Raw genomic sequence first — 11,502 nt, forward strand, 5'->3', positions numbered from 1 at the left:
ACTCCTAGGCTGAGAGGGCAGAGTCCAAGGAAGAGATGAGATGGGGACCAGGGGTGTGTGCAGACAGGGGTGGGTCTACTCACAAGGGTCTGTTGTGCTGCCCCCAGTACGCATCCAGCTCCTCAGGAGGGGAGAGTTCCTGTGAGGAGAGCCGGGCCCGCCGTCCCCCACACCTGCGGCCCTTCCACCCACGCACCATGGTCCTGGACCCTGACCGCTCGGCTCCTGGCCTGTCCGGCGACCCTGACTACTCATCCAGCAGCGAGCAGTCCTGTGACACAGTCATCTACGTTGGTCCTGGCGGGGCAGCACTGTCCGACCGTGAGCTGACTGACAATGAGGGCCCACCTGACTTTGTGCCCATCATCCCTGCACTGAGCCGCCGCAGGCCCTCCGAGGGACCCCGGGACGCCGACCACTTCCGCTGCAGTACATTTGCAGAGCTGCAGGAGCGCCTAGAGTGCATAGATGGCAGCGAGGGATTCCCTGGTCCCCAGGGTGGCTCTGACGGAGCCCAAGCCAGCCCCGCCAGAGGAGGCAGGAAAGCCTCACTACCCGAGGCCACATCCCCCAGGAAGGCTGTGGGCCCTCCTATGGTTACCAGCTCCCCTCGAGGCAGCCCTGGGCAAGATACTCACCGGAGCACCTCAGAGCCCTCTAAGACTGGTCCACAGGGTGAGCAGAGAGTCGATGGTGCCCGGGCTGAGCCACCTGCCCCAGACAAGACTGCAGGAGGTGGCGGCAGGAGGCCGCTGCCCAGTCCAGCCCCTCCACCACCTCGGCAACCGGAAGCTCGAGGTGTCCCCACAGAGCCTGGGGGAGAGGGCCCTGACAGTGTGTTGCGGACAGCCCCCGTGGGCATGAGTGGGCAGATGGCCTCGTCCCCACTGCTCTCAGACACGTCTGCTCGTGGACGCCATCTGGAGCGGGGCCTGCTGACCACCACCGTCACCCTACAGCAGCCAGTGGAGCTGAATGGCGAGGACGAGCTGGTGTTCACAGTGGTAGAGGAACTACCTCTGGGGGGACTTGCAGGGGCCACACGACCCTCCAGTCTGGCCAGTTTGGGCAGTGACTGTTCCCTGCAGGCCTTGGCCTCAGGCTCGAGACCGGTCAGCATCATCAGCAGTATCAATGACGAGTTTGATGCCTATACCTCACAAGCGCCTGAGGGCCCAGGAGACCCCGGGGAGCTCCTAGAGGGAACGGCGTGGCCTGGTGGCAGTCCAGCCTCATCCATTGGCTCCTGGCTGAGCGACGTTGGTGTCTGCTTGGCTGAAAGCCGTGGTCCCACACCACAGCCTCCCTTCAGCCCTGACTCGGCAGCAGGGCCCGGTCCACCAGAGTTCCCTACCCCGAGCAGCTCCCTGGAGGACAGCAAGTTCAGGTCCTCAGAGTGTGGAAGACCGGACAATCCTGGCTCAGCCCGGGGCCTCCACCCAGCGGAGGCAGTCTCAGCAACTCAGACCCGACCCAGCAGAGAGCCTTGGGCCGGGTCTCCGCGTGAGGCAGCCTCAGCCCAGACCATCCACTCCAGTCTCCCCCGGAAACCCAGGACTACCTCAAACAGCAGCCGTGCTCGTCCCAGCCGGGGTCCGTGCAGTCCCGGAGGCCTGTTTGAGGACCCTTGGCTACTCCGGGCAGAGGACTGTGACACACACCAGATGGCCTCCGCAGGCGGGGTTCCAAGCCCAACTCCAGGCTCCCCTCGACTACCTGAGGCTCAGATAATGCTGACTTGTGCCCAGAGAGTGGTGGACGGGTGTGAGGTGACAACCAGAGGGTCCCGGAGACCGGAAGCTGTAGCTCGGATCCCACCTTTGCGGAGGGGAGCCACCACACTGGGAGTGACCACACCTGCTGCATCCTGTGGGGACGCCCCAGCAGAGGCAATAGTCCATTCAGGAAGCCTAAAGACCACCTCCAGCAGTAAGAAGAGCGTGTCTCCCAAGGGGGCCTTCTTTCCAAGGCCTAGTGGGGCCGGCCCCCCAGCTCCACCTGTGCGCAAGTCTAGCCTGGAGCAGAACACGACCCTCACCCCTACCCAGGCCTTGGGGCTGACCCGGGCGGGGGCTACTTCTGCCTTCCGCGGGGAAGACGAGGCCAGGCCCAGTGGCAGGTCTGATTACTCTGTTTCCAAGGCCACATCCAGCCTGAAAGCCCGAGCTGGCAAGGTGGAGGCGGCACACCGCCCCGCTGGCCACATGTCCCTGGAGCGGTACGAGAGCCCTACACATGGTAGTGGCAAGGTCAGGGAAGTCCCAGGACGGCCACCGAGGGCTGTGCCCAGGTTGGGTGTACCACCCACCAGCCCCCCACTTGGAGCAGCTCCTGCCTGTAGGAGCAGCCCAGCTAAGGGTGTTGGAGCATCCAAGCCTCCAGCTGGTGGGGCCAAGGGTCGTAATCTAGGGGCTAGTACGTCTCGGGCACTGGGCGCTCCAGTGAAGCCACTGGCCCCCGTGGCAGGCAAGACAACTAGTGGCCCTGTGCCAGGACCCCGGATGGCTCCACGGCCTGCACCTGGTATTGGGGCCAAGGCAGGCAGGGGCACCATCATGGGCACTAAGCAGGCATTCCGGGCCGCCCATAGCCGTGTCCATGAGCTGGCAGCCAGTGGATCTTCTGGTCGAGGCGGCCTCTCCTGGGGCTCAACCGACTCGGACAGCGGCAATGACAGCGGTGTGAACCTGGCCGAGGAGCGGCAGCCTGTGAGCCCCGCCCTGCCCTCCCCCTACAGCAAAGTGACCGCACCAAGGAGGCCCCAGCGCTACAGCAGCGGCCACGGCAGCGACAACAGCAGTGTGTTGAGTGGGGAGCTCCCCCCGGCCATGGGCCGCACCGCGCTCTTCTACCACAGCGGTGGCAGCAGCGGCTATGAGAGCATGATCCGCGACAGCGAGGCCACCGGCAGCGCCTCCTCGGCCCCTGACTCCATGAGTGAAAGCGGAACTGCCTCCCCGGGTGCCCGCTCCCGCAGCCTCAAGTCCCCAAAGAAAAGGGCCACAGGTGGGTAGCAGTGACAGTCTCCGGGCACAGCACTCTACAGTTTGTAGACCTGAGAGAGCCTTGACAGTGCACTGGGACCTAGTGGACCCTGATCTCCCCCAAAACTGGGTTTTACAGCCCTGCGGGTTCCTTGCAGCTCTGTGGGGTGCTCTTTTCTTGGTTCTTGGCGGTGGGCCTGGGCTCTCCACCCTGACACCTCACCCTGTGTGGTCTCTGGGATAGTTTACAAGTGCCAGGTGTGCATAGCCCTTGGTAGTTTATAAGCCATGGGTCCATACAGCCCTTCAGATTGTGAATGCACATGAGAGCAGCAGCAGACCCTTTGTTAAATACTCCTGGGGCTTGGTTGCATGCAGAGGTTCATGACCCACTCTAGTTTGTAAGCACTCCCGGTGTATTCCCTTCCCGGACCCCCACTCTACCCCAGAGACTGGTTCTTAACCCTGGCAAAGTAGTATGGCAAGGGTTTGGGTTCAAGCTAGGCAGTAGGCATTGGGCTCTGGGCTGGGCTCTCCCTGGCCACTGTCCCAGCTGCCCGAGAGCTCCTGCCAGCACTGTTCTGGCCCCCTCCCGGTTGACAGAGGGGCAGGGAAGATGTCGGTTAGAGCAGTAAGTCCTACTGCTGTGAGAGCAGTTGGTGTGGCTGTGCAGGTGATATGATTAGAGCCTGAGGTGCCCCTGGCTCTGTTTCAGGTCTACAGCGACGGAGGCTGATCCCGGCCCCACTCCCCGATGCTGCTGCCTTAGGCCGCAAGCCCAGCCTTCCTGGGCAATGGGTGGACTTGCCCCCGCCCCTGGCTGGCTCTCTGAAGGAGCCTTTTGAGATCAAGGTGTATGAGATAGATGACGTGGAGCGCCTGCAGCGGCACCGTCTGCCTCTGAGGGAGGAGGAAGCCAAGGTAAGGGAGGCTACAGTCAGTCAGAGGCTGGGAGTCCTGGGGTGTCAGGGAGGCCCATCTGATGAGCTCTCTGGGCCCCTGGAGATTCAGCCAGGCAGCCCCTGACATTACCTTTTTTTTTTTTGTCCACAGCCCTCTCAGGATGTGGAGAAGGTAGGAAGCAGTCTGCACCATCCCTGAGCTTGTAGTCCTTGGTGCTTTTGCCCGGGGTGGATGACGGGAGGGACTCTTGAGGCTACTATTGTGTTTCCACATCGCTGGACCCACAGTCCAGGAAGTCCTGGTGTGGACCCCTTGCAGATTCTACTCTTCATACCTTGGAGGGCTAGCCACGTGTTTATGCGGGGCCTGAAGTGGGAGGGAGGCCATGGCCAAAGCCAGGGAGCCAAGAAGCCTTCTGGAGAGAGTCCCTGCCATCTATACCTGAGCCTACTCTACCTGTCCCTTGCCAACAGGGCCCGGTCTGCATCAGCTCCAAGCTGCGGCTAGCAGAGCGCAGGCAGCAGCGGCTGCAGGAAGTGCAGGCCAAACGTGACCACCTCTGTGAGGAGCTGGCTGAGACCCAGGGCCGGCTGATGGTGGAGCCTGGGCGCTGGCTGGAGCAGTGTGAGTGCCCCGCTCCCTCTGTGGCCGGACACTGAGATAGAGACCCAGCGGGTGCAGGAGCCCAGACCCTACGCCCTAGTCTCTCCCTTCTCTGCCCTCAGCTGTTCCCATACAGTAGGTGGCGGAAGGGGGGCGAGGATCCACCGAGCTGACACTTTTCCTTGGGGGACTTGAGGAGCTTGGCTGCTGTCCTGGCTTCTGCCCTGACCCTGTCTCGTCTCTCTCCAGTCGAGGTGGACCCAGAGCTGGAGCCGGAATCAGCTGAGTATCTGGCGGCCCTGGAGCAAGCCACAGCTGCCCTGGAGCAGTGCGTTAACCTGTGCAAGGCCCACGTCATGATGGTCACCTGCTTTGACATTGGTGTGGCTGCCACCGCTGCTGTACCTGGGCCGCAGGAGGTGGATGTTTGAGGCTGAGCACAGGTCATAGGTGGGGGCCTGCAGGGCAGGGGTGCAAGGATAGGATGTGGGATGGAATGAGGATGTGGAGGGGGTTGGAGGGTTGAAGACACAGGGTCTGTGCAGGATGTGGGGGTCTCAGAGAGGAGACAGAGAGTGGGGGAGGGGAGGGCCAGCCACTGGACAGAGAGAGCACGGGGATGGAAAGACTGTCACCACCCAGACAGCCACGCAAGTGCCTTTAACCTTGAGTAGGCCTTTTCTTCTTTTCTAATTTGGTGCTATGGACTCAAGACAGGACCCAGACACCAGCAGACAGTCTCAGCCTGGGTGGCTGCGGCCACCCAGGCCAAGCTAAAGCCAGTTTGTTTCTGATTTTTGCCTTCCTTACCGCTAAGCAGTCTTGTGTAGCAGGGCGGGCTTGTTCGGGCCAGCTCTCCTTTAGGATTGGGTTCATTCTCTTCTCCAGCAGCTTTCCCTCAACAGCCCACATGAGTGGTCTCTGCCAGTCCACAGCAGTGGTGTCCTCTGGGTGCGGACAGCTAGCCTGAGTCCCCTCCTTTCCTTGAGGGCCCCATTCTATTCTGAGGACACCAGAGGCCACAAGCGAGGGCTGGGCCATGAGCACACGATGCTTTCTTCCACGGCAGGAATTCTTACCAAAACCACAAGCAAAAAAACAAAAACACAATGAAGCAAGCCGCCGCCAACAAAGACGGGGTGTGAGTTTTTGTAAAAGTTCTGTTAGCTTCATATTTTTGTATCATTTTGCCTAAAAACAGAATTTGCAGTGGGAATTTGAAGACAAATTGTCTAAGTTTTTATGGTTTTCTACAGGTATTCCTAGGTCGGGGGCTCTTGGCAGCTGTCGGGGCAGGCTTTTTCTGGGGTACACTGAGGGCAGTGTTGGGGGGGGGGTCTGTGGGAGGTGATTCTTTTCAGATGCAGATGAGGGGGTGAGCCTGCCAGCCTGTGATGTGGCCCGCACGCAGGTTCGTGCCTCCTGACCGTTGTGTATTTTATAGGCGTCCAGACCTTTGTACAAATGTGTAGATAACATCTTGCGACAGTTTTTATTTGTGAATAAAAGATGTGTTGATTGTTCGTGTGGCTCTGAGTTCACTGGGTGCCCCTGAGCCCTTGGCCCCTGGTGTGGGGCTGAGAAGACCGCGGGGCGGAGGGAAGCAACCGCGGGACCTGAGGATTTTAGGGAGCCGTGCTGGGGACTTGCGCTTTGCCCACTGTTTCTGTCTGAGCTGCCATGAAGCCGAACAGGTGGCTAGCCGCAGCCTGAGTTCAAACCCATACTTCTTCTTTAAGCCCCAAGACCTAAGGGTGAAGCTGGGAGCCAGCCTTGGGGGCCAGGCTGGAGGGAAGCAGCCTTTTGTGGTGGCTGCTAGCTCCTCCCCACGGAGGGTCTTATTTGGAGAAATCAAAACGACAAAACCGCAACTCGGGAACAGCTCCAGAAAAGCTCTGGTTCCTTTCCTCTGTTCTCGGCTTGTCTTTCAGGGGCTGAGCCTGGGAGCCCTTGTCCAGCAGGGCTAGCTCCTCCTGTGATAGGGCGGTCTAGCCTGGGTCCCCTCTGTGGTCTCACACTCCGTGTTACCTACTGCATTAATTGGCTGTCTCCTGTGGTTTGTCCCTGTGCCCAGTCCTCTTGCAGGCTCCCACCACCCTGCGAGCCCTGGGATGCTCTGCTTTTCATTACTCCTGCCCCTCCCAGCAGCCCCCTGTGCTGGGGATGCCCCCTTCTCTGGCCTCTGGCAGTGTTGGTGGGGGCCTCTCCGTGGTGGCCCTGCTTCCAGGGCCCCTCCTTGGTGGCAAGTCACACCTTGTGTGGTCTCTGTATATCTATCTCCTAGCCTCAGTGGGGCCCTTGGGTGGGGTAGGGTCTGAGTCATCATCACACTTCTGCATGGCACAGGGCTGGGCCCCAGTGAGCCCTGGGGGGCCCTTGCTGAAGAAAGTAAATGAATGAACAAAGGAACGAGTCTCCTCACAGACGCCCTGGCTGGGGTAGAAGCAGGCTCTGGGCGGAGAGCGCTCCACCGTTTGCAGAAACCCTAACAGTTGTTCTAACACTGTTCTCTGGCCACTGTGGGTCAGGCCTCTGGGCTGTCCTGGGACTGCCTGCTTCCTCTGCTGCAGCAGGTGTGTGGGGCTGGGGATCACAGGCCAGTCGGGAAGATGTTCTGCCCATGCCATGTCTCTTACTCTGTTCTGAGGCCAGCAGCACACAGACTCGGGAGGAAGCTGTTTTCAGTCAGCCCTGTGTTATCCAAGGCATTTTGTCCTTGGATCTGGAGGGCTGTGTTGCACAGGGTATGTTGAATTTGGGGATAGAGGAGATTCTCACGGGAGAGGCAAGAAGCTCACTTTATCTCTTGCAGCCCGGTGCCCATGTGCTCTGCATGGAGGTGCTGTCTGCCAGAACAGGGCAACATAGCATCCAAGCAGGGCCCACACAGATGCTGGGAAAGGCCTCCCGCAGGTCCCTGGTATGGGCTCTGCCTCCCATCATGATTGTGCAATCTGGACTGTGTGAGGGTGGGTAGCCACTGGAACACCTCAGCTACACTTCCATCTGTCCATCACAGGCGTGGGCCAGAACCTCCTCCACAGAGGGAGGCATCCCCCAGCCTTGAGCCCCAAGCTTGTCCTTGCCAGATTCCTCTATAGGCAAAGCCCAAACATCGACGGTCTCCTAGGTAAAGCCTGCTGCCCACAGTCCAGGCTGGAGGAGCACTTGCTTTTCTGGATAAGGAACTCACTGTCCTGAGACCAGCCTGGGAGCCTTGTGTGGCCTTTCATCTGGGACATCAAAGCCCTCAGCCCTGTTATTAAGGGCTGGGAATCCCGTGGGGAGCAATGTGAGTCCCACTACGCCCATTTTATGGATGGGAACACAGCAGTCACCCAGAACCCAGCTCTGTAGTGGAATCTGAGCCGATGGCAGTCTGCCCCATGCCTCCTGTAATGGGTCTGTGTATATCCTCCTTAGGGACAGAAAACTGAGGCCCAGGGCAAGGGGCCACTCAAGCCCCTATTCCCATCTCTCAGATGAGGGCAGATTGAGATCCTGAAAGGAGCATTTCTGAGAGCATGCAGCGCACGGAAGCCTGGAATAGGGCTGCATTGCAGACCAGAGTAGTCAGCAGGGACCTGAAGCCAGAGAAGCTGGGGCACCTGCCTGGGCCATGTGGGGGTACAGGCTTGTGGCAGCTCAGGCATCAGCTCCCACAGGCTCAGAAGCTGGCCTGGCACCTGGCCACATGCTTCCCCAAGGCAAGGTGCCCGCCTGACTCAGGCTACAAGTTGGGGCCTGTCTGCTCGCCCTAACCACTCCACCCTGGCACAGAAGGCCCAGTGGGTAGGAGGGGCAAGGGGCTTCCAGGGCACAGTAGGGGACTCAGAAGAGGCCGGAGACAGAAGTAGGCAGGACAGTGACTAAGCAGCGTGGTTGCACCCCTGGAGAGATACCGTGGTGTTAACTCTCTGTGTAGGGCCAGGCCTGCTGCCTCCAGAGGCTACCATCCATGTTTGTGTGTCGGACCCTTTCTCCAAGAACCGGGTTGGGCAGGGAGAAGGAGCTACAGGGATATTTACCCCAGAGCCCTGCTGTGAGGTAGAGAGGCAGGGAGTAGGCTCCATGGCGCTTTCTAGGACCGAAGGATCCTGGAGTACTTGGCTCTCAGAGGTTCCTGTGAGCATCCCCTGTGGTCACAATCACAGAGGTCAGAAGTGACCCACAGCAGCGGTCAAGGGAAGGGGACACAGGGTGGACTGGTGACACCGTTGGCCGTCAGGGAGGAGGGTGGCAGGTGTTGGTGACAGAGGGCACGGCGGCAGAGGCCTCCAGCCTGGTTGGCAGGGATCTGGGTGGCAGGTGCTTTGGGTCTTCCCTCCCTGCCTGCCTGCTCCTTTCTCACCTGTCTTTGGGTCAGTCAGCCCCAGCAGGGCCCAGCTTGATGGCCAGGGGCCTTTCCTAAACTTACCTGCCCTTGGGAAGCACCGTGAGGCCCCGTGGCCAGGATCTGTGGGTGACAGGGCTTAAGTAAACAGCCAAGGTTTGCCCCTGTGCGCTAGTGGGGTCTGTGGCGGGGAGGGCAGGCTCTGCCAGTTTCCACTTGTCTCCAATACCGTGTCCCTCCCTTTGCCCATGTCACAGTTACATGTACATTGTCATGTTGCCAGACCCTTTGGGATCTCACTAGTGCCAGCCCTGGCTGCCTTGGGCTCACAGTACTCTGAGCTCTCTGGAAGGGGCCCCAGCTTTAGGGAGTCTACCTCATGGTCCTAGGGGAACCACAAGGCCCTGTGCCATAGCCAGAGCTTTCTAGAAGAAACCCCACAGCCCTGAACTGGGTTAAGACACCCCCCCACCCCCACCCCCCGCCTCCCCCCAACACCCCCCCCTACCCCCGCTTGGCTGCTCCCCTCCTGGGCCAGGAGCACTGGGACCAGGCCCTGGGATCTGCTCCCAGCAAACAGGAAGCTCACATGGAGATCTCTCCCTCCTGATATTGTGTTTAACAAGGCAGGATCCAGGCTGTTTCCACACAGGAAGCCCTGGAGGCTGGGAGGGGCTGGGAAGGAATTCCCTGAGCTGCCAAGAGGCCAGCTTTCCTGTAGGGTGGAGGTGGGATGAGGTATGGTGGGGTCTTGGTCGGGAGCCAAGAGCTACCCAGTGCTGGGACCCTCTCAGAACCCCAGACTGGTGGCCTTAGAAATTCTCAAGTTTGAGATGGACACTGAGGGACAGTGAGGCCCAGCCCCAGAGTCTGTCAGTCCTTCAGATGAGGGTAGGTCAGAGAGAGGGCTTCCCCTTCTGCAGAGTCCAGGGAGGCCATGCGCAGGAGCTGAGCAGAGAACATCTGTTGTCTCAGGGCTGAGGCCTCCAGGAGACGCAGGAGAGTTCAGGGCCTCCCTGGCCCTTCTCTCCAGGACAGTGCTCTGCCCTGGGCAGCCCAAGGGTCCTCTTCAGGTGCCTTCCTTACCAAGGCCTTTGAAGTGTCCCCCACAGCCTTTAGATGTGGTGAAGTGCAGGCCTGCCATCCCAGGTACTGGGGAGACAGAGGTAAGAGGCTCTGGCATTCAAATCCCACCTAGACTACAGAGTAAGACCCCGTCCCAAAATTTAAAAAGTAAAAAGACGGGCTTAGAGAGTGGGCTGAGAGGTTAAGAGCCCTGATTGCTCTTCCAGAGGACCCAGGTTGGATTTCCAGGGAGCCCATGCCCTCTCGAGGCCTGGCATCAGGCCCACACGTGGTGTACAGACGTAAACCCAGGCAAAATACCCACCCACATAATATAAAATTAAAATTGAAGTGAAGGGGGGGCTCCGGAGGAGCTCAGTGGGGCTTCTGAGTGCATGTGAGGCCCAGGTTCAATCCCCAGCTTTAGAGACAGCAGCTTAGCCCTGCTCTGTATTGTATTTGTTTCTGAATTGTCTTTTTAAGTTTTCCTTACTTATTTTATTGTGTTTTAAATTTATTTTTTATGTGTATGGGTGTTCTGCCTGCCTGTGTCTGTACCACACGCTTGCAGTGCCCACAGAAAAGGGCATCCAGTTCCTCTAGACTAGAGTTACACACAGTTCTGGGTCCTCTGGAAGAGAAGCCAGTGTTTCTACCATGGGGTCATCTTTCCAACCCCCACTTTATTGATTTTTTTTTAAAGGCAAAGTCTTAAGTAGCTCAGGATTGCCTTAAATTCACTATGTAGCAGAGAATGACCTTGAATCCCTGATCCTCCTGCCTCCACCTCCTAAGTACTGGGATTACAGGTATAATAAAAATCACCACATCCTGTTTTTATTTTTTATATTTTATTTACTTTTTAAGATGAGCTCAGGCTGGCTTTGAACTCATGAACCTCCAGTTGTATACCTCCACACCCAGCTAGATAGAACCATCTTTAACATTAATTTATGTTTAGGCACAATGCTGAGGGTGACACAGCACCCCCATGCCCCACATCGCTTCCCTGATATTCTGTCCCCCATTATGGTAATGCTTGCTGCAGCCTTTGAACCATGAATGACAGTGACATGGCCTTTGTGTTCATTGCCTCAGTTTCCTCTTCCGGCCCAACATTCCACCAAGGATGGCACAGTAGGGCAACAATTCTGCACCTCTGGGAGGGTGGAGCCCTCACATGGATAGTTCGGGATTCTGGGAAGGTGTGTCCTCTTTAGTCAACTCTTTGTTGACATCAATCTGGACTTGCAGCTGTTTGCTTTCTGCTGTGGGTTCTGTCCAACCTCTTAATCTGTAGCTGAAACCCAGCTGTGGTGCCGTAAGCCCTTGCAACCAGTTGGTACAATTTCTCGGTCCCAGACTGTTGCACTGGGGCCACTGCTGGCCGCCCAGAGGTCATCCCGTGCCTGGGCTCTGAGACTTCGCTGGCCATCCCGACTTCAACATGCTTATTTGGGGGTGGACGCCCTCAGCTCCAGCTGCCCCGCAGCATCCTTACAGGCTTCCGTATCATACCCTGGACCCACAGGAATGACAGATCTGAGGGCATATGAGGACCCTAGGGGCAGCTAAGTTCTCAGAGGACCCAGGTAGGCATGACATTGGGTGTAG

At 58.5% G+C, this 11,502-nt stretch overlaps 1 protein-coding gene across 3 annotated transcripts in view; it reads left to right on the forward strand.

Moving 5' to 3' along the window:
- The window catches only part of Kif26a (kinesin family member 26A), a 38,454-nt gene extending 32,441 nt beyond the window's left edge, over nt 1–6,013 (forward strand). For all 3 annotated transcript variants that reach the window (XM_052739115.1, XM_052739116.1, XM_052739118.1), the window contains 5 exons: nt 108–3,006; nt 3,700–3,905; nt 4,038–4,058; nt 4,361–4,511; nt 4,740–6,013. In XM_052739115.1, the coding sequence (XP_052595075.1) occupies nt 108–3,006; nt 3,700–3,905; nt 4,038–4,058; nt 4,361–4,511; nt 4,740–4,921 (3,459 nt within the window). In that variant the 3' untranslated portion in view covers nt 4,922–6,013. The remainder of the gene's footprint in view (nt 1–107; nt 3,007–3,699; nt 3,906–4,037; nt 4,059–4,360; nt 4,512–4,739) is intronic.
- The last annotated feature ends 5,489 nt before the right edge of the window (nt 6,014–11,502 follow it).

The sequence above is a fragment of the Peromyscus californicus genome, unplaced genomic scaffold, assembly GCF_007827085.1.
Source record: "Peromyscus californicus insignis strain IS unplaced genomic scaffold, ASM782708v3 Scaffold_15__1_contigs__length_86483966, whole genome shotgun sequence".
Classification (NCBI taxonomy): domain Eukaryota; kingdom Metazoa; phylum Chordata; class Mammalia; order Rodentia; family Cricetidae; genus Peromyscus; species Peromyscus californicus.